Source organism: Polistes fuscatus, unplaced genomic scaffold (genome assembly GCF_010416935.1).
Source record: "Polistes fuscatus isolate 324 unplaced genomic scaffold, CU_Pfus_HIC Scaffold5, whole genome shotgun sequence".
Taxonomy (NCBI): Eukaryota; Metazoa; Arthropoda; class Insecta; order Hymenoptera; family Vespidae; genus Polistes; species Polistes fuscatus.
Window position 1 is genome coordinate 5,101,179 of NW_025113129.1, and position 22,991 is coordinate 5,124,169.

General features: G+C 28.1%; 4 protein-coding genes across 9 annotated transcripts; 2 read left to right on the forward strand and 2 right to left on the reverse strand.

Annotated features, from left to right (window-relative positions):
* The first annotated feature begins 178 nt into the window (after window positions 1-178).
* On the forward strand, window positions 179-2,789 carry LOC122522466 (sorting nexin lst-4). 6 transcript variants are annotated; one of them, XM_043643629.1, is made up of 6 exons: window positions 179-269; window positions 372-664; window positions 836-1,025; window positions 1,129-1,580; window positions 1,718-2,413; window positions 2,501-2,616. In XM_043643629.1, the coding sequence occupies exons 2-6, from the start codon at window positions 650-652 to the stop codon at window positions 2,534-2,536; spliced, it is 1,389 nt and encodes a 462-aa protein (XP_043499564.1). In that variant the 5' UTR covers window positions 179-269; window positions 372-649; the 3' UTR covers window positions 2,537-2,616. The 6 variants fall into 6 exon arrangements, with proteins under 6 accessions (XP_043499564.1, XP_043499568.1, XP_043499569.1 ...); XM_043643633.1 differs by lacking the exon at window positions 179-269 and having other exon boundaries at window positions 273-560; window positions 639-664; XM_043643634.1 differs by lacking the exon at window positions 179-269 and having other exon boundaries at window positions 273-556; window positions 639-664.
* Window positions 2,790-5,457: 2,668 nt separating this feature from the next.
* LOC122522507 (calcium/calmodulin-dependent protein kinase type 1-like) lies at window positions 5,458-9,279 on the reverse strand. The gene is given in 10 exon segments (XM_043643701.1): window positions 5,458-6,004; window positions 6,546-6,672; window positions 7,390-7,458; window positions 7,461-7,505; window positions 7,508-7,528; window positions 7,605-7,673; window positions 7,676-7,699; window positions 7,702-7,865; window positions 7,950-8,024; window positions 9,162-9,279. Coding segments are annotated over 9 exon segments (906 nt in total). The 5' UTR covers window positions 7,958-8,024; window positions 9,162-9,279; the 3' UTR covers window positions 5,458-5,625.
* Window positions 9,280-14,564: 5,285 nt separating this feature from the next.
* On the forward strand, window positions 14,565-16,521 carry LOC122522471 (isocitrate dehydrogenase [NAD] subunit gamma, mitochondrial-like). Its single transcript, XM_043643639.1, has 3 exons — window positions 14,565-14,714; window positions 14,808-15,039; window positions 15,187-16,521. The coding sequence occupies exons 2-3, from the start codon at window positions 14,823-14,825 to the stop codon at window positions 16,122-16,124; spliced, it is 1,155 nt and encodes a 384-aa protein (XP_043499574.1). The 5' UTR covers window positions 14,565-14,714; window positions 14,808-14,822; the 3' UTR covers window positions 16,125-16,521.
* On the reverse strand, window positions 16,398-20,059 carry LOC122522453 (probable ATP-dependent RNA helicase DDX10). The gene is given in 13 exon segments (XM_043643603.1): window positions 16,398-16,798; window positions 16,892-17,280; window positions 17,375-17,441; window positions 17,443-17,563; window positions 17,627-17,955; window positions 17,957-18,031; window positions 18,112-18,295; window positions 18,363-18,525; window positions 18,612-18,813; window positions 18,883-19,004; window positions 19,092-19,364; window positions 19,438-19,629; window positions 19,708-20,059. Coding segments are annotated over 13 exon segments (2,343 nt in total). The 5' UTR covers window positions 19,804-20,059; the 3' UTR covers window positions 16,398-16,668.
* Window positions 20,060-22,991: the final 2,932 nt, after the last annotated feature.

Genomic DNA, 22,991 nt, shown 5'->3' on the forward strand with positions numbered 1-22,991 from the left:
TTTATCATTTATTATTTGTTTGTATTTAATTGTGTAAAGATAAAAAATCATTTAATATTAAACAAAAAATTGTATTTTTATTTCCATAAATTCGAACCATTTTAGAACACACTTAAATCTAGTAATAATTTTACCAGTGTACAGTCTTGAATAAAAGTAATAAAATCGCAATAAAAAAGGCGATTCCATATATCAATGTGTTTTCAGTGCTGACGTAAGAATTTTTGAAACCCGAGTATTAACGCCTAACCTCTAATTGATATGTGACAGTATGCGATTTTAAACGTTTATAATATTTCAAAGTTATATTTTTTTACTCACTCGTTGCTATTTATATCGTTAACTAAAGAATACAATTTTTTCATTTATAGTGTCACGTAAGAGTGATTATTTTGAACAAGTGAATTAATCTCTCGATTCATTCATTGACAACGATTTCTAGTTTAGAACTGGTACAGTCATTTTCAATGTGCATACATTTATTTCGTTAAAGGTATAATATACAAGTTACGAGAAACGCGCAAATGTCATCTGCACGACTCAGAATAAAAGTATTGTAGGTATGTGACCAGGCGTTATCAAATAAATTGAAAGAAATAACATTTCATATTGTATATCGACATTATCCAAATTTCAAGGTAGATTTATAATGGAAGGTCACCAGGTATGTTAATAAATCAGTATTACCAAGTTAATTAAGCCATTGTCAAAAGTTCAATCAACTTGTCTTTTCTTTTATGACTCATACTTATCCATGATAATTATACTTTTCTTTTTTTTCTTTTACAATGTACAATCAATTTTATTTAATTTATATATTTATTTTTATTTTTAGGTAAGAGCTTTATACGACTTTACTGGTCAGTCAGGAACAGCTGAATTGTCTATCATAGCGGGAGAGACTTTGACTGTCATGAGAGACAATGTCGGTGACGGATGGTGTGAAGGATTCAATCAAAGTGGAAAGTCTGGCCTTTTTCCAGCAGCATATGTGCAAGTTATAGAATCATCTGCTCCAGTCTCGAGTATGATCAAATAGAGACGTAATTTATACTTAACTATAGTGAAACAATAGTTTTTAGATTTGTCATGATTTTATCTGTAGTATCTAATATTATTATTTACTAGGTAGCATGACAGTATCGCAACAAAGTTCAGGAGATTTTTGGGATGATGATTGGGACGATGACTCAGAAATTGGTCAAACACAAGCATATGTTCCTGTTACAAATCAACAACAACAAGCTATACATATAGCATTACAATCCAATAGCACTGATAGCGGAAATTCTATTCCAATTCATACTATACATTCTGTGATACCTGAAAGACCTATATCTAATGTACCAAAGAAAAATAATAAGTTTTCTACTATTATTAAATCCGGAGAAGACAGTTTTTTATTAGGAACAAAGGTAATTAATGTACCAGAAAGTGAAAAGCTATTTATCAAAGAAAATGAAGATGGACGTTGTGTATGGGTACCAACGGAATCGTATAATTGTGTTATTACATCTCCTAAGAAAGAATCCAAATTAAAAGGTCTTAAAAGCTTTATTGTATACCAATTAACACCTACGGTATGTTTAAATTGCATGAATTTTTTTCATATTTTCCAAAATTATATTAAACATATTTAAAAAAATTATATTACTTCACTTTTTTTAAAATTCATTCAATTTTATATTTAGATTTAACACAAATCATTTTATTACAGTTTAATAATATTCAAGTTTCAAGAAGATATAAGCATTTTGATTGGTTGCATGAACGTTTAGAACAAAAATATTGTTTCATACCAATTCCACCATTACCTGATAAACAAATAGCAGGACGTTACGAAGAACAGTTTATAGAACATCGTCGCACACAATTACAAGAATTTGTTGATTATGTTTGTCGTCATCCTGTATTGTCACGTAGTCGAGTATGGGATCACTTTATGATTTGTACAGATGAGAAAAGGTGGAAGGCAGGAAAACGGCAAGCTGAAAAGGATGAATTATTAGGAGAAAATTATTTTAATGCTATTCAATGCATTGATACACCTTTAGATGCAATCAAAGTAGAAATTCAAATAGATGCATTTAGTAGATATATAAATGGTTTAGATCCTGTCGTGAAAAATTTCATGGCCATGGCTGTAGATCAAGCTAAAAAACATCAAGTACTTTATAAAAGAGAGTTTCAGAAAATTGGTCAATCCTTTTGTTCATTAGGACACGCTTTGGAAGGAGACGACAGTGATCATAGGAGATTGACTTATGCGTTAAAGGTAACAGGCGAAGCGTACAATGATATTGGCCATCTTTACAAAGAACAGCCAAAGTTTGATTGGGAACCACTTGCTGATAAATTTCATATTTATAAAGGAATTATCAGTAATTTTCCTGATGTTATTAGTATACATAAGGTATGAGTTCTCTTTAATATAATTTACATCTCTAATATTTTTAGATTAATTATTCATTGTAATCTATTTTCTTTGACATTTTATTAGAGCGCAATACAAAAAGAAAGGATTGTGAGAGATTAGTTGCAGAACATAAAATGGAAACACAACAATTGCGCGAAATGTCTCATCGAACGGATATAATAGCACGCACATTAATGGCAGAAGAAACACATTTTCAATCAGAACGTGATATACATATTAATCAAGCTATGAAAACGCATTTGCAAGAACAAATATCGTTTTATAAAAAAATTGTAAATAAATTAGAGGAAGCATTGAATGCATATGTAGACTGAACGCAGGTACTGAAATATAATTATGCTAATATTATGTACCTTTCCATGCACAACTTAATAATTTTTATACGTGATTACCACGACTCTTGTTTGTAAATTCATTGTATTCTATTATTTATACACTTACGGTAATAAGAAATTTAATCACATTTTCTCTATACAATCAGAGATTTTGTTATAAAAATTATGAAGGGGCCAAATATTAATATCGTATGTGCTAATATAATTATATATAGCACGTGCAATATATGTGTTTATATTTTTTAAATACAATTAATTTAATAATACTACTTTTCCAATAATATTTGATTTAGTTTCAATCCAATATATTTATATTACTATATTTTCCTATATATATTTTATATATATATATATTCTATATTATATTATGCATTTAGTTGAATTAAAATTCACATAAAGCTTTAATTTTTTATAATTAATAATTCAACTTTTAATATTAAAAACTAACAGAATAATAATTATGTCTGAGTATTTGAAAATGTGATTATATATATATAGATACATAACAGTTATAAATCTTTTCCCTTCCACCTTTATATTTGTATCTCATAGCAAGGCTATATTATACTAAAAAATATGGAAGCTATATTATACTAAAAATTCATAAATTTGAAAAAAAAATGCTACTGTTAAATTTGAAAAAAATGCTACTGTTAAAGTATATATTATATCTATAATACATACATCATACTAAAATATACTTTGTCAATATGATACATATATATGTGATATATAAAAAATATTACATAGATGTTATCAAGTGGTTGCAAAATAATTTATGTGTGTGTGTGTGTATTATTGAAATAAATAAAATCAAAAAATTCAATAAGGACACACAATTCATCTATATTGTTAGTAATAACTATCCGAACAAATGTACTTAATTAACATTTAAGTAGCTTTATTTTAATTTCATACAATTATTCATTTAGATAAAAATTTATATTTCAAATCTTAAAAAAAGCTATTAGTATAATCTACTATTGAATAGTAGAATTATATTCAGTACCTTCTTGTACTAAAATATTCTTAAAATTTATAATATTAGAATGATTTTCTTTTACAGAATATAATTCTTTTTTTTTTATACATCATCGTCATCACCTTAAGATCAAAGAAGAAATTTTAGAAAGATATATACTACTGAAATTCATTTTATAACGTGCATCTTTTATAAAAACCAACTAATAATTTAAAAAACAATTGTATTTGAAATTTATGTAATATTATAATGTTATATCATTAATCATAGTAATAGTAATGATAACACCAACAACAATAAGTGTATAAATAAACATAGCAGTTAAAAGAAAACTTATCTCTAATCAAACAAGAATTATTAACACACATTTTCTATTAATTGTACAAAAGTTATGCAATTTCAATTTTAAGCACAAATATATGTATTTGTAATCTTTATTTGTCAATGCCAATGAAAATATTTCATTCTTATAGGTATAAAGAATGTAATAAAAAAATATATGTTATATTAACATAACATATTATATATTTTCATCAAAATATTAGTCACAATCATAGTTTTCTTTTTTAATCTTTATTAATATCAATATTTATAGAATAAAACCAAACGTGTTGTAAAAGAAATTGAAAGAAATAAATAATAATTTTGTGTTTTAAGGTATTAGAGAGTATTGGCACAATAAAAATATTACTCGCATATGCCGAGGAAAAACTTGCATGTGAAGATTTTAACGTCTTATGCAGTAATACGCGAGAAAAATGTATTCAGATATTTGTTTGAAGCTATTGTTCACTCCCTGCATTAATTCTAATATTCAATAGTAATTTACTTCTAGTAATGTTTCTAATAATAATCAATAATAAAATAATAAATAATAATAATAATAATAATAATAATAATAATAATAATAATAATAATAATAATTAGCTTCAAGTTTCAATTTATAATTTACAGCCATTTAATTTTATTTAATCTTATAATATATTTCATTAATTTTTGTTTAGCCATTAATATTATCAGATATTTTGAATACAAATAAACATTTTCAATAAATTTCTTAATCAACAATGTGATGTCAATGAAATATTATATTTTATCTTTTTATAGATATTTTAAAATTCATTTGTTCTAAGATATTTATTTATTCTTAAATTTTAGATCAAAGGCCTAATTATAAGAGATGATTAAATGTCTTACATTAAAGAGAACAAAACAAAACACATAATACATGTTTTCTTAATTTGTAATCATCGAAGACGAATTGAGTTGTTTACGAAGTTTTCATTTTCTTGAGTAATTAAACAAATAGTTGAAAATCATTTGTGTGTTTTATTTTTATTAAAAAATTATTTATGTCCTCAGACATTTATGTTTCTTTTTATAATTCTACCATATAGTTTTAATCAAAATAAATTTCATACATTTATTAGTTTATCGTACATAAAAAAAGAAGAAAAAAAGGCAAGAAATATTATCAGAAAACGTGTGTGTTGATTCATCGTGCAATCTCCACTAAAATTTGTTTTGTACTACACTAATCAGCATTTAACTATGTCATAGGAAATTGTAATAAAGCATTTTTAGCTTGAGGTAATGTAGCTTTTTCAACACTTTGTAATAATGTAATTACAAAGCATTAAATTTCATTGACATTAACTTCTAGAGAATGTTTAGCAGTGAGATTCAACATTTTTTATATTTCCTTTGCTTCCTAAGATACGAGACATTAACTCGAAAAAGTAGAGAGGGCAATGCGTGTACTGCCCCATAATTTAAAAGCGTTTGCTGCGTCAAGTATAATGGAAGCCTAGGAGTAAGTGGAATGGGAGGAGAGGTCGGCAAAGCCATCAAGTGTGGTGGACAATGATGGCTCAAACGTTTCCTTCAATTGAAGTTGTTTGGAGAGATCCCATTGGTCTGTGCTGATGGTTGCTGGGATTGGTTTGCAATTGATCGGGACACGGCGTGAGGTGTGCCGGTGCAGGGGGCCTGATCCTGGGCCCTGTGTTGCTGACCGCTGTTGAGTGCCATCTCTGCATCTGACGTATGACCGTGGTAGCATGACGCTGCTGGAACCATGAGAGAAGTGGGAGACTTTCCTCGGAGCCTGGTAAGCAAATATATGCGCAATCAGGATTTGCTAATCGTACACCCATACTAACCTTCCACTTCGATTTGGCAAAGTTCTTTTTAAGTTGGTCAGATACAGTACCATGGATATTTTTATTGCTAGCGCGTTTTCCAGAAATCCTAGAAAAAAATAATTATACGCATGGTAAATTAGATGAAATATATTTATATATTATTTTAAACTAATTAAAATGTTTTATGTTATATGATTACAAAAATTAATAATGACAGAATCTTTACTTAGTAGGATAGTTAGATCTAAATTATATTTTTATGTGATATTTTTTGATAATTATCATTTTTCTAATTTGTTCCTTTTTTTATTTTTCATTTGCATATCAAAACTAAAGCTTTTGAGGACATTATATTAATGATTATTAATGCAAGTCATCGCAGGGAATAGAATTTTTTACTTACTTAATTGATATTAATTACATATTATTGATATCAATTGTATTTCTGCGATATTCTCCTTTCTAAAGTTGATATATGTGTTTTAACATATTCTTAATAATATCTGCAGTTATATTATAATTTGTATCATAGAAAATAAAATTGTTTTAAAAGTTTAATAAATATTTAATTTTTTTAATTTAATTTTAAAAATGTACTTTATTTTATAAAATTTTATTTTAAAGAGAAAATGATTAATTATTCTTACCAAGGGTGTGCTAGAGCCTGTTTGCACGTATAGCGTTGCTCAACATTGACGCACATCAACTTGTGTATGAAATCCTTAGCTGAATCACTGATATCGTCCCAGTATGGTGAATCAAATTCAAATTCACCTATAACAGTCTGATTAGCTCCTTGCTATAGAGTAGACGATTTTGGACAGTATAAGTAGAGCAAATGTATAATTTGTAAGGGAAAAAGAAAGATAAATTTGGAAAACAAAAAAAAAGGCGAAGAACAAAAATAAAAGATACTGTTTATCTGAGTTCCTCATAATTAGTATCCGTACGATTCCTGGTTATTTATATTAATATTTGTTCATTTATTTCGATTATCAAAAAATGCTACTATGCGACAAATTAGTCCTTGGAGATATATTATTCTAACATGAAAATATTTGTAATATGAACAAGCACAATACTATAGATCCACAATGTGTTATTCGTATTATCATACACTTGTGAAGTTATAGTATTTATATGTGATTTAAAGCTGTTGATTCTAACAGAATTGAACGATAAAATGTTTGTTCATTATTGAAAAATTTGTAAGTAGATAATGGAGCACTCGTTCATCAAAGGGATAAATAATTAACAATGCAAATACAAGGACTCAGACGCACACAGAAATTTCATTACTTACACGCTATGTATGTACTAATGGCTGCATACGAAAACTAAAATAGTACCTTAAAAATGAAAATTTCAAATTAATGTATTACTTCATGTGCTTGTCAGTCCTAAATGTTACAATTAATCTGAATATCTGATGATATCTCTTCTCCGTTGTCTAAAAATAATAAGTATATGAGTACATTAACTTTTTATTACCTCTCAGAATCTGTGCAAAGAGATTGGCATCGTTTTCATCATAAAATGGGGGGTATCCACATAAGAGATATAAGAGATGACACCTATACTCCAAACATCAACTGCTTTGCCATAGGCTTTTGAGCGAGTACTTCAGGAGCTAGAAATAATAATTTTAATAATAAATTCTTGTAAAATTAAAAAGAAAATATAAATTAAATTATTTTTTTACACACCAACATATCCTGGTGTACCACAGGCGGTGGCCATTATTCCTGAATCTTCCATCTTAGATAAACCAAATCACTAATCATAATCTTACTATCTTCATCGGACTATAATATAAGAGATTCTCTGGTTTAAGATCTCTGTGAACGACACCTTGTTCATGCATATAATCAACCGCTTCTAAAACTTGTCTTATTAAACCTGAGGCATCTTTCTCTGTATAGGAACCTTTTTCAACTATTCTGTCGAAAAGCTCGCCACCGGTAACCCTGTATAAAAAAGTTAATATAATTTACATATATAATAATATTATCAATATAAACGTAAATGTTATTGCAATGTTCAAAACTTACAACTCCATAACTAAGTACACTTTAAGCTTGTCTTCATAAGTTTCCAATAGCTGTACAATATTAGGATGTGTTAGCCTGTAACAATCATATTTAATTTCATTTAATCTCTTATCAGAAAATGTTTTTTCTTATACACTTTAAATATTCTGTTTAAAATAGTTTTATCTTTTTTTTTTATTATTAAATATTTTTATAATGATTATAAGATTTCAAGAATACTATATATTTTAATCATCTCATAACATAGTTTTTATTTTAATATAATAAGTTCTATTAGCAAATTTCAATTCTTTAACAATTTATTATTGAACTAAAGATATAATACTTGACTATAATTATTATATTTTTAATAAATTAGATATAAATATTGTTCACACATCACATGCTGTATTAAGCCGTTGATATTACTCTCCCAAAATTTAATATGAGCAGTTTAACAAAATACTACTTGTTAGCAAAGCGAAAAACCTTGTTTATATATAATATATATGTATGTACAGGATACTAAAAAAAAAAAAGGCCACAAAATACAGCAAACAATTGTAGCATATAAAAGGAAAAAGCACTAACGACATTAATAACAATTATTAATATTTAATATATATATATATATATAATGATGTGTGTGAATTATATTTCAAATATAATTCATTTAAATCTACATATACTTACTTCTTACTAATAATACTATACGTACAACATTAATATTATATCTTAATAATATGTAGTATATATATATGAAGAATAAATGATATAAACATAAAATTTAATTATAATGATTATAATGTCAATGATGAAGTAGAGGCATAATAATTTTTTTTCTTTTTATCTGAACAACAAATTTTCCGGAAACAAGTTTCAAATTTAAAAATAGACGTATACTTTTTTTGCGATTAAAATAGAATTAGAAAAAATTCAAATATAGTTTTTTATGTAATAGATTATGATTGATCAATGAAACACTTTAAAATCATGTATTATATTGTACGCAATTAAGGATTTAATTACTTTCTTCTACTTGTTTGAAATGCGCAATACATTGAATGAGCAAATTGTGCTCAGGTATTTTTGCTTCTTTTTTTTTATCAATATATATATACAAATTCATGTGAGCAAGATGTAAATTGAATTATAGTAATGTATGATTTGTTGAATGATACAGGAATTGAGTCACATAGGTAGTTGGTGCCCAAATAGAGGGCCCACACTTACCATCCTGTTTCGCCACTACTATCCGACTTGAGGAGTCCATCACCACTCTGTGGTGTCACTCTTTCACTGAACCTACGAATATAACAATACCACACAAAATTACACGATTTATGTTTAAACTAACTTATAGCTTGCTTAAACTTTCTTTTTTCCAGATTTTTCTTGAGTTTATACTTTGTGCAGAGAGAGAGAGAGAGAGAGAGAGAGAGAGATCCTTTTAATCCAAGCAGAATGCATGTGGTAATATAAGAGAATCAAATGCATTATATAAAAGAATTGAAAATTTACGATTAACTTTTAATAATATAATTATAAATATATATTTGAAAAATTATATTAAATTTGTATAATTTTTGCACGAAAATTAATTCAATTATATACGTATGACATAAATTATTTAGTAGAAAGAAAGTCTTAAATGATCCAGCAGATAATGTGATGACACACAAGATACCAACTTGGAGTATATACAGGGTAGTTCATGTCATTGTAATTATTTTAACTCTATGTTGAACTATTTATTCTAATTTAAAAAAAAACTAATTGTTATATCAATTGAAATAAATTTTATAGAATCTAATATAATCTATATACAATTATTCTTTCTAATTTATATTTGTTTACTCTATTTTTGTTAAAAAAACTAAATTAATATAATACTATAACTACTCGGTATTATCATAGAAATCTACAGTGCTTAAAACGTGAGATAGCAATTAGTCATTTGCATTTTCCCAGAAGTCTACTATATACAAATAAACATAAATTTAATCGGTAGAGTTTGGTATATAGAAATAGTAAATTTGCACTATTATTTTGTTCCGTTTAACCTTGGTCTCAAGTCAAAACTATTTGTTTCTAATAATTCTGAGTCAACGCGCGAAGCTATTAATTCATTCTATATTCTGCTGATAGACTTTGGCAACATAATGAAGAAGGTTGCCAGGAAATTCAAGTAATTTCTAAACTCTTTCCGATGAACCAGGAAATTGGTAAGTAGATTATTTAAGATGTTTGTAAATTTCAATCGAAAATGATTACTTGAAACAACTCTATTAAGACTATAAAAATTGATATAAAATTAAAAATAATTATAACTCAAAATCAAGGTCGAAATGGGAACAAAAACATTTATATAAATTTGTCTATTATTTTTATGCGTTGGTCATTGTATATATAGAGCATTCAAATATATTTCTTTACTTGATACGATTTATTTTATTTCTGTGATATTGCATTTATATCTTCTTATTCATCTATCTTTTAAAAGTATGCTTTGACATATACTTTTTATTTTAATATAAAGACTATTTAATAATTATTTAGGTTATTTTTTATTACATTTAATAAAATGTCATGTATTTATATATATAAAAAAGAAAAAATCTTGATAATTATTAAAGTTCATAAAAATGTCACTATGTAATATGCCAGAACATAGATGAATTAGTTACTTTTTTATTCTTTTTTTTTCTACAAATAAGTTTGTCAGATAGCAATGTGTACATAAAGCGATAAAAAAATAATATTATTAACTACAAAATATATAATAGAGATAATATATATATATGAATGTGTATCGATTATTACTAAAAACCTAGATGTATATAATGGTACAAGAAAAAAGGAAGGAGTAAAAGGTATGCAGGCAGGAAAATGAATAATCTAGATAAAAAGCATATATGATTATAACTACATGCAAAAAAGTACTAACGTTGAACCGAGCGATTAGAAAAGCTAATAATTTATCAATCAACCACCGGTCAGCGTTTGAAAACTCACACATCAAACACAATTTTTATCGATATTAACTAAATAGAATAATTGTTACCTTCTCATACTTTGATTTCATTTTCTAAAGAATCGTCTTTTCCCTCAATGCCTTCTTATCTATTATTTTCACTGCAAACATTTGTCCCGGTTTTTCTTTATTTCTGCTAACCTACTTCAGAAAATGCACCCCTGTATGAGAAAAAAAGCTCACGAATATATATATATATATGTATAATATTAATATATTACCTGTAAAGAATTTAGTATATGGTTTGGGATAGAGATGGAAAATAAATTAAATTGTCCAGTACAGTATACTTGATTCATTGTCAGTTAGACGAATTTTACTATCTTACTTTAGGATATTTCGGAGAACATTTTTATACTTTTAATATGTGTTGACAAACATATCAGTATGATGAAATTTCTTGTATCAGTTCTACTTTTATCCTTATTTGACAAGGTTTTTAGTTGCTAGGATTGCAAATTGAGTCAAGTGACTTGTCAAGTACTTAACAATATTCAAATTTATTTTTCTCAAAAACAAAGTCTTATTAGAACAAATTGTATTCTATATGTTTGGTTTTAGTTTTTCACGTAAAATCATCTCCTGCTGACTTGTACTAATAGTTTACAAGACACTTTGTATATATATATATATATATATATATATATATAGATATATATAGTGTAATATAATATATATATATAGATATATATGGAATAAATTTCAAATGAATTCAACCTGACAGACAAAGTACAACATAATGGATACTTTCTGTAATTTATTTTTGTATTCATATATAACTTTCATTAAAGAAAACAATTTTATATGAAAGTTTTGCAACATTTTCAAACATGTGTGTGTGTGTGTGTGTGTGTGTATAGAAACCTGTTATAAAAATAAATATATAAATTAAAAGATATAAAATATTAAAAATAAAATAAATTTTTCATAACAAAATAATATCAAGTATAAGTAAATAAATTTCCAATTGATGAATGTAGTACGAACATGAAAGATTGTATACTATCAAGCATGTCTACATGTTATCATAAAAAACAAGTGGAATCACGTTTGAACCGTAAAAAGAGATAAATAATAGAAACAATGTCCATGTGGGTAGAGATACGTTCAACAAACAATATCTACATAAGAGTTAAGAAGAAGATTACGTATCATTACGTAGGTAAGTATGTGTATATATATATATGTATATGTACGTGTACATACAAAAACAATATGTTAATTAAAACTCACGTTCCAAGTAATTCCTTTAAAATAATTTGGTCTCGACGGATGGTGATTTATCGTCTTTTCATCCTTCGTCATGTTCTTATGTAAGAATGCTTTTTTACCCGAACAGCGGCATTTTTGAATTTGATAAACGATTACGCAACACGAGAAAACACTTTAACAAATAGAAAAAAGACTGGTTTAACAGAGAGATATTCTAAGATGTGGGTTAGATGTGTGTGTGGAACATGAAGGGGTAAGGAAGGGAGGGAAGGGAAGAGGAGGAGGAGAAGGAAAAAAAACTATCACTCGTTCGCACAGCCGCATACACTTTTACTATTTGCTAACACTTTCTTTCTTTCTTTTCTTTCTTTCTTTCTTTCTTGTTTTTTCTTTCTTTCTGTCTTTTTTTCTTTCTTCGTTCTTTCTTGCTTTCTTTGTTCTTTCTTCTTCCTTTCCTTTCTTTCCTTTCTTTCTTTGTCCTTTCTTTCCTCTTTCTCTCTTTCACCCCTTCCCGTTTGCTTTCCCTCCTTCTCTTTTCTTTCCTTTTCTTTTCCTTTTTTCCTCCTTTTTCTTGTTTTCTTTTCTTTCTCCTTTCTTTCTTCTTTTCTTTCTTTTCTTTCTTTCTTTCTTCTTCTACTTACTTCGGCACACCTTACTAAACAAAATATTTCTTTTCAAACAACAAAAGATTTAAATTTACTTGAGATCTTTGTGTAGAGAGTAGAGAAAAATATTTCTTTTGGAAAAGAATAAACGAGAAACAAAGTTTGTCATCAACTCTTCGCAAGATCCAGATCAATCGTTTCCCTTCCGTTTTACCGATCATGAACCGTTGACTTTAATACACTCTAATGATATCTATCTCAATATATTAAATATCCTGGTACCTCACTTCTATTCCATACGAATAAACTTTTTTAGATAAATATTCCAAGGCATTCGGGTTGCATTTACCACAACTATACTATTCTAACTACCGGTTCGGCTCTCTTTCTATCCAGGATAATATTGCGCGTATCGGGCTCAGGGTCGCGGCCCCGCGCCCTCACGATCTGCACTGTAGATAAGCTCCTCCTTCTTTTCCTTCTCCCCTGTTCACACCACCAACCTTCTCTAACTCCTTCTACGCTCTTTCTCCTTCGCATTTCTTCTTCTTCTTCTCTTCCTTCCTCTTTTCCCTTCTCCTACTTCTCTTCTTTACCCCTTTCACCGCTTCAGCTCTTTTTACCAAACTCTCTTAGACACCTCGTATCACTTTATACAAGCATATATCAACCTTTCCTCGTATTTTTAATGTTTTTTGAATAATTTGTTACGCTATAATGTCGTCATTCGGATCACTAATTTTATCTTCTTCTTTTATCTTTTTTTTATTAATGATATTTTCTCTCATCAAATATATTTTTACAAGAATTTCTTTTACTTGAGCTTTTCTATACAATTTTTTATACACAGTTTGATACCATTTTAACGTATCTCGTTAATCAAGCAATCCATAAACTAACATAGTTTTATAGTTGATCGACTCATTTAAGTCTTGTGGCACACAACTACAATCACGGACAAGTGTTTTTAACGTGCCGCGAAATTTAAATTACATGCAGTTTTCTAAATGGCGAGTACCAAGTAACAAATCAATAATATAAGACGAAAAGGAATTTAATATTTCTGATATCAACATACTGATATTAAAATACAATTATTTGAGAAGTTGAATATATGAAATATAACAATATTAAATATATATATAAAAAAAAATATATAATGTTAATTTTGTGTATGCTGTGCGTGCTCAATAACTTTGTTTTAAAATTATGGTAGAACCTTTGGTTTCCGAATACTTTAAATTCGAATGTATTTAGTTCTTTATAGTTAGTAGAACTATTTAAATATTATAAGATTATTTATTGTCAAAAAATTGTATTATTCGAACATATCTGTTTCCTATTGGTTCGGAACAATAGATTATTGTATAAATGTTCTCTCATAGCACGATTACGATGGGTTATCTAATTGGCGCGTAAATTAAAGTCATGGCGAATGCAATTTGATTGGCTAAAAACTTACCCGTGATATACGCTAAATTAAAAATTATGTAATACGTTGACAATAAATACTACTTGTTTATAGAGATCTATAATTGAATTAAATGTTTATAGTGATAATTAATGAATAATATTATAAGGAATTAATAGCGAAGATTATTCAAAAAAATGATGAGGGTTACAATCGGAAGTACTGCGGAAAACTAAATCATTGTCCACATATTGACATTAAATTATACTTGCGATATCAAGTAATATTACAAAATCAAGTTTACATTTTTATTTAACTTCAAAGTTGTTTTATTAAAACAATTTTAACCCAACTTCTAATTATTATTTTTTAGAATCTGTTCACGGACCAATCACATCGCTAGATATAAATCGCTATTATAAATCTAAAGCAGACCTAATGTTAATCTTCACACTTGCAAACAGCTCTTATTTCTATATCTGAAGGACCTTAGAAGCACTTTGAAAATAGAATTGCAAAATACAGTAGGTATAAGTAATAGATTATTAAATTATAATTATTTTTCTACATATTAGGATATAAAAATTTGAATAAAATTTCTTTTTATTATCTAATAGATAAAATAATTCGAAATGGCTGCTCGTTCAGTTCTTAGATATTTGCAATCAAAAACAGTGATACAGCAAATACACCGTTGTGCCTCTCAATCAGCATTTGAAATTCAACATAAAACGCCTACAATAAAAAAAACCATGCCAATACCAAAGGCTCATTATGGTGGACGACATACAGTAACGGTCTTACCTGGAGCTGGTATTGGACCTGAGTTAATGGGATATGTTAAAGAGGTACGTTAGCGATTAATTCAGGTAGTTATAAATTAAGTTATTAAGAATAATAATGAAAATAAATTGAAGAGCTATATGTGTAAAACTTATTTTTGTTATGTGCATAATTCTATTCATCTATTTTAGTTAAATGAATTATATTTTAGGTTTTTTCGGTATGCGGGTGTACCCGTAGACTTTGAAGATATAGATATTGATCCTAATGCCGATAATAACGATGATTTAGATTATGCAATCACGTCAATTCGTAGAAATGGAGTAGCATTGAAAGGGAATATAGAAACACGTAGTACAGAAGCTGGAGTACTTTCTCGTAACGTTGCCCTACGTAATGAATTAGATCTCTATGTGAATGTTTTACATTGTGTTTCTTATAAGGGTGTTAACTCTCGCCAGAAAAACATTGATATCGTTATCGTTAGACAAAATACAGAAGGAGAATACGCTATGTTAGAGCATGAAAGCGTAAATGGAGTTGTTGAAAGTATGAAAGTTATAACTAGGTCTAATTCTGAACGAGTAGCACGTTATGCGTTTGAATATGCTAAGCGAAATGGAAGAAAGAAGGTTACTACAGTTCATAAAGCTAATATAATGAAGCTTTCAGATGGATTGTTTTTAGAAATATCGCGAGATGTTGCTAAAGATTATCCAGATATTGCTCATAATGACATGATCATCGATAACACTTGTATGCAATTGGTTTCTAACCCGCATCAGTTTGATGTCGTACTTACTACAAATTTATATGGAGCTATAGTCTCCAATGTAGTTTGTGGTCTGTTAGGTGGAGCAGGATTATTAGCCGGTAAAAATTACGGCGACCATTATACAATTTTTGAACCAGGTACTCGTAACACTGGCACAAGCATTGCTGGAAAAAATATTGCTAATCCTATTGCTATGTTAAATGCAGCAGTTGATATGTTGCGTCATTTAGGACACAAAAATCATGCTACCTTGATTCAAAGTGCAATAAATAAAACTATCAATCAGGGAATACATACGCGTGATCTTGGCGGTCAAGCTACGAGTAGGGAAGTTGTTGATGCTATATTAAAACATATTAAAATAGCATCAGAATAAGCACATTTAGCAGTAATGAATATTACGTGACGTATTACCTGTAGATTCTTTGTATAAAATAAAATAACAAACGATAATCTTATAAATCATAAAGATACATTTTTAATTCTGACATGTTGCTATATATATTATTTTATATAAGTCTTAGTAAGATGAAAAGGAATTACTCCAAATACTAAGTAGGGGTAATTTCGTTTGCACAATGTGAAATGAAATTAATATCATGAATAATTCATATATTCATTATTGTCTTTTAAATAATAAAACGTGCCATTAAGTATTCTGATTTTAATCTACAATTGAAGTAATGTAAAATATATTTTGTAAATATTCTTGTTAAGTCAATGAAACATGTAAGTGATTAATGAAGTATTAATATTATACATACATATAACTATGTAGCGTGTAATTTCTATAATCCTGTAATTTATATTCTATATAAACTATACGAATAAGACAAAAGAATTAAAAAAATATTTTGTATAACACGATTTCTTCACAATTTTTTATATCATAAATACATATATAAAAATTTTAATTCATTTCATCGTTGTAAAAGTTGCAAAGCTAATTCCTCGACTGTTTTTAGGCTGGAATTAATAATTTCATTGGTTAATTTTTGTTTCTTTTTGACAGTTCTACCATTTTGTTCTATTAGTTTTCTCTTTGGAGGACTGCAATAATATAAAATTTCATTTATATAACTCTGCGTATTTATAGAAAATATATATATATATATTACGATTAAATATTAATTGTCAACTTACACATGAACCATGCTATTTTCTTCACTTTCTAAATTATCTAAAGAATTTTCATTGGAGTGTGCTTTTTGTTCTCCATATATTTTATCTGGATCTGGCAACCACGAAAGATTCTGTTCACTAACTTCACTTTCACTCGCTTCGTCGTGATTTTCTTCCTGCAATTCATCGTTGTCGCTTGTATCTTTATTCTTTCCCTTTTTAAGAGCTTTTAACTTAAGTTTTTCTTTGCGATGTTTTTCCTTGATTTTGTCTCTAAATCTTCGTTTATCAAATTGATCTTCTTCGTGTAAAACTTGTTTTGCTATTTCAATGTCAATACCCGAATCTATTTCATTCTCATATTTCTTAGCAAATTCAGATACTTTGCTTTTCGTTGGATCTATTACTTCCTAAAAATTTTGAAATTAAATTAAAAAAACAAAATAAAAATTTGTAATAGGTATATTCACAAGTAATATCATACAAGTATGATGGAAATATTACCTCTCCATCGTCATCAAAAGTTTTTTTACTGTTAGGAATAATTTTCTTCTTAAGTATTTTTTTGCTATTGCAGCTTTCGTAATAGCTTTTTCTTATTATTCTTATCTTTCGTATTTTCGACAACGTCAGACATATCATCAATATCTATATTTCTCCTCTTTACTGTCAATAAATCATCGTCGCTATCATCTATATAATAAAAGAAATAGTAAAAATTATTTACATTTTCATTAAATTAATATTTATGCTTACCATTCATAAAATCACTATTATCATATTTCTCCATAGGTTTCATTACATCGTCGTCTTCCTCGTTATCAGATTCGTTAGAACTAATATTTATAGTTGTTTCGTTATTATCATGTATTTTTAAATTTACATTTTCTTCATTTTCCTTATTTATTTTATTTTGTATATTAGAAGTATTTTTTTGTGCCTTTTGTAAAAATCGGATTCTTGGTGGTATAGCTAAACCTAACGATTTGGCATACTCATCGGTATTTAAAGCTTTTACATTAAATATTTTTTTGTCTTTCATTAAGAAAACTGATTTAACGTATGCCACGAAAGCTTTTTGCGCTTTCTTTTAAATATACATCTCGGGCCAATAGTGCTTCGAGTTTGCGATGTGGTAAATATAATTTATTTGGATTAATTCTAAACATGAAATGAATGATTAATAATCGATATGTATACTTATCATAACATGAAGCTTTATATTATTTTCATAATCATACTTTATCATATTTATTGGTATTTTACGATCCTGAAGTCGTTCAACCATTTCCAATTCAGATGGTAACAAAACTAATAATGATTCTCCACCTGCTTGAAATCTAGCTGTTCTACCTGCCCTATGAATATATGCATTCACGTCTTCAGGACAGTCCATTTGGACAACCCAATTTACATCAGGAAAATCTAAAATACTATTAGTCAATCTCTAGTTTTTTTTACAAAAGAAACACATGTTGAAATAATAATTTACCTAATCCACGTGCAGCAATATCCGTAGCAAATAATACGGCATGATGCTTTTTACAAAATGATTCATAAATTTCCATTCTTCGAAGCTGATGAAGAGTACCATACAGAGATAACAAACTAATTCCTGGTCGTAATCGACAAAATGATTCGTATACGTACTTGACCTTTATCATAAATGTTCTAATTATTATAATTAATAAAATAATTAATATAGAACAGAATAAGTGTGTAAAATAATGTTCTACAATACCTGTTTGCAACTAGAAAAGAAGACGATTATTTTTTGTTTCAAGTGACTCTTTAAGAAAGACCATAACATTGCTGTTTTTTCTTCCAAATTGCAAACAATATAAGATTGTTGAAGTCCTTCAGGAGTGGTATGTTCAGCATGTTCATGCACAGATACATACATAGGATCTTTTAAACTTAACCTAGCTAAATCTTTAACTGATCTAATAAAAAACATGAAAGGAAGATTAGAATGGCCACAATAAATAAGAAATAAAAATAAAAATAAGTACTTGGTCTGTGTTGCTGAGAATAAAAGCGTTTTTCGCTCTTGTGGTAGATTTTCGATGATAGAATTCATAGTCTTTTCAAAACCCATATCTAAACAACGATCTGCCTCATCGAGAATTAAAATCTGTAAATAAAAAATATAATTTTATCTACTCTCTCACATATATCTATATAAATAAATATAATTTTTAAATTGTAGTAAAATATATACCTGCATGTTGACACAATTAAAGAGAGGATTTTCATCCATGTGTTGAAGTAAACGACCCGGTGTACATATAACTATATTACATTGATCCATACGTTTCTTTTCAAATTTCAAATCTTTTCCACCGATAATCAGACCTGCTGATATATCATGGTATCGACCAACCTTACGTAATGTTTCATATATTTGATAGGCAAGTTCCCTCGTAGGTGTGATAATAAGTGCTCCAACACCATCGTATCTTGTCCATTGCTTACAATATAAAATTTCTAATACCTATAAAAATAATAATGTGTTAATATAACATTGTTTTATTTATATATATAATTTGAAAATTAAATTCTCTTACAGGTACAAGAAATGCTAATGTTTTTCCACTACCAGTTTTTGCTGCACCTAATATATCATTACCCTTCAGAGCCAACCCAATACTTTGTCTTTGAATATCCGTTAATTCAACATAATCATTTTCTTTTAATCCCTTCAATGTCTTATTCGATAATGGTAAATGAATAAACTTTGTTATTTTAGTTTCATCAATCTAAAAATGAAAGATATAATATTTGAAATTAAATGAAATAGATTATACATTGCGATTAAAATTTATTCTATTACTTACATCATTATATTTAGATTGTAGATCCTCGATAATTTTTTTCTCGGGAATTTGTTTTTTTTTCTTATATATTTTTACTTTCTCCTTTGCCTTACCCATTATAAACTAATAAATCTTTTACATATAATAAACAACCATGCGTTTCAATATACTTTAAAGTTAGGTTATATTATAAAATACAAACGAACCGAATCGCCACGAAGCCTATATACACGCAGTCTATATACAAAGAGGACGATCACAGTGTTATAAATGTGGCTACGATATACACAATGAGAGGATGATTTCTATTGCCACTAGAGAGCGCGTCGATTCGCTTGAACTTATTTTTCAAATATGGAAAACCTACCTTTAACTTAGGAAAAAAATAGATAAATAAGTCGACGATGTAAATAAAAAATTATTAACTAAAAAAAATGAAATAATTAGTTATAATATCACAAAGTCAAGAAAAAAGAACAATAGCATGAAAAAAATGTCGATAAATCATCCTATATATCTGTAAAAAAATTGTGAAATGGAATCAATTTATCTTTAACTCAATTAGTATAAAAATGAATAATACTGCATGTAAAATGCACAAAAACATCAAAGAGAACTATTTTTTTCATTTGTTTATTTATAAAATCACACGTACTGTGGCGACTCGCGGTTGCTTCGCTACAGCCGCGGCGCGCCAATCACACTACTTCCGCAATCAGACATTAGATGACCACGCTCCAATCGTCGTTTCTCGCAAGCGGCGGAAGTTACCACAGTTACTATATAAAGCAGCACGGATTTCAGATCAATCCTACGGGTTTCGCGGATGCTCGCGGATGTCTAAAACAGGGAGCACGCCATCAGCCTTACTGATGAAGTTCTAGGCGTGCTCTCGGGACGAAATATTAACTATCACTCTCTTTGTGGCGCAACTTCATAAATAAATCCAACCGTCACAGTACTTTAAATCTGCACCGGAAAAAATTAAGGCATTCTGACCAAATTTCACTGGGCTAAAATGGAAGGGGAATAAGGCAGCAATTTGAAAACAAAGCTATATACAAGGAGGACGATCGAGATACGCGTTTTCGTCGAATTTGTGTTGTTGAAAATAATTAAATACCGAGTACGATAATTCAGAGGTTCAGGTTTATAAATGTGTGACTTTATAAATAAATAAATGAAACAAATAGTGCACTAATGTTTCTAGTGCTCTCTAGTGGCAATAGAAATCATCCTCTCATAATGTGTATGTACGTAGACACATTTATAACACTGTGATCGTCCTTCTTGATCAAGCTCCGTTCGAATTGCGTTGAAACGAGTCTCTTAGTTCAGTCAAAAGGGTCCAAACTTCTCAGTTTTAGGAAAGAAGGTGGAAACTTGATCTAAGGGTAAATAGACGACGCTAAATCGAATGGTGCTAATTTTTTTGCAATAAAATGTGCCGTTTTTGAGGAAAAGGGTAAAAAAGAATAAAAATGGGTAAAAAATGGCTTTATCTTAGAATCTAGGCATTTAATCGAAAAAAGTTTCAAACAAAAGTTGTAGAGAATTACAATATACATAAAAAATGTTCTATGAGTTATCTTCGTATTTTTAAAAATAAGCGAATAAAATTGGATTGAAGATGGGAAAATAATTGTAAGAGTGGGGAAGCAAGTCCCGCCTCTCAGTCGGCTTTTACACGCGAGCGGGCTAGTGTGCGTGCGGCGTCCGTGTGCACTAATACACAAACGAAGGATCTTCGGCAATCTTCGGGATTCTCGGTCTTGAATGAAAGTGCGAGTGGGAGTGAGACAATAAACTGATATTTCTCTTTTTATATTTTTTCTTTCGGTAGCGAGAATTTTTCGTTTTGGCCATCGAGTGTCGAGCGTTCTGTATATCTATATATATCGGCGTATAAGCGCGGCATTTTTAAATTGAATCTTGATGCTTATGGCATGCCGTTTCTTTATTTATTGTCAAAAATAATGAACCTTGAATAAAAAAAAAAATAATTCATTTTAGCAGAAACTATTATTATTTAGTTGAGAGTAAAAATAATGAATTAATTTTGTGTCTCGCCATAAAATTAATTAGAATAATTAATTGATATAAATTCTTTGCCTCACAAAAATTTATTTGTATATCAAATTGAATACGTATTCTCTTTAAGACGAAATTTAAAATTTAAATATTTTTCCTATTAAAATTTATTTATAAAATTTTAAATTACTGATTTTTTGTTTTGTAAAAATTTATTTGTGTATTAAAGTGATCATATTTGAAAAACAAGAATTTTATATCCACACATAAAATTAATTCAAGATATATAGGAAAGGATATTCTAAAAACGTAGAATTTATTTTTTGTCTATACATAATTTTAATTCATTTTTATTATTTTATAAGAAAACAGTAATGCATTCTTATTAATCTTCAAAGTCTTAAGAATTGTACGAAAAAAGTTGAATACTCGTCAAGTGGTGCGCTTACATAAGTTGTATCGTCTTCGCTTCTCGCACCGGTTATTGACGTTTGATTCTTCGTGGGGGAATTATTTTTTTTATAAGTTTTTCTATCCTTAGGTTATATAAATTATTTTTACATTTTCTAATTTCTAATTATATATAAAAAAAATTAAAATTATTATAAAAAAATTAAAAGCAATAAATTTTTTTACATCTTGCACAAATAAAGGAAGATTTATTACTTAAATTACAAATTCATCCTGTAAATATCATCCTAAAAAATGTCTCGTTTCGGCACGTTAAAAATTAATTTTTGTTATTTATTGGATATTATTTAATTTATAATTAGTAATTTTATTACCTGCGTAATAATGTTGATTTCTTAATAAAATTTATATCGCAAAATTTGAAAAAAATCTGAGGTTGGACTCACTGACCGTCTCTTTGTTTAGGATAGAAAAACTTATAAAAAAATATATGGAGGGTAGAAGTAAGGAGAATCATCTGTGTATATAAAAAGTGTCCGTCGAAATGTATCAAATTAGAGTGACGGCACATTAGCATAAAAGAAGCGCCAAATATTATTAGAGTAGGATTGAGAAATAAACAAGGAAAGAAAAACTTCTGCATACTTCAATTCGTCTACAATTGCTACATTCATACCATACCCTTTGTCTGCACCAACGCCATTCGGAAGGTTTTTGAACTATTATTTTTAGCAAAAGCTGGACACTTTTTTAAATTTTCTCCCATAAAAGATGATTCTCCTTATCTCTACCCTCCAGTCGAATCGAATTGAGCCGAAAACAGGTTAACCTGTTATATACAACATACATACATATAACCTGTA

What these genes read in the sequence shown, in the direction of transcription:
- LOC122522466 (XM_043643635.1), top strand. An exon ending in TATACCAATTAACACCTACG is followed by an intron (nt 1,581 to 1,717) that starts GTATGTTTAAAT and finishes ATTTTATTACAG; the next exon opens with TTTAATAATATTCAAGTTTC. An exon ending in ATGTTATTAGTATACATAAG is followed by an intron (nt 2,414 to 2,502) that starts GTATGAGTTCTC and finishes ATTTTATTAGAG; the next exon opens with CGCAATACAAAAAGAAAGGA.
- LOC122522471 (XM_043643639.1), top strand. Translation starts at nt 14,823, where the DNA reads ATGGCTGCTCGTTCAGTTCTTAGATATTTGCAATCAAAAACAGTGATA. An exon ending in AATGGGATATGTTAAAGAGG is followed by an intron (nt 15,040 to 15,186) that starts TACGTTAGCGAT and finishes TATATTTTAGGT; the next exon opens with TTTTTCGGTATGCGGGTGTA.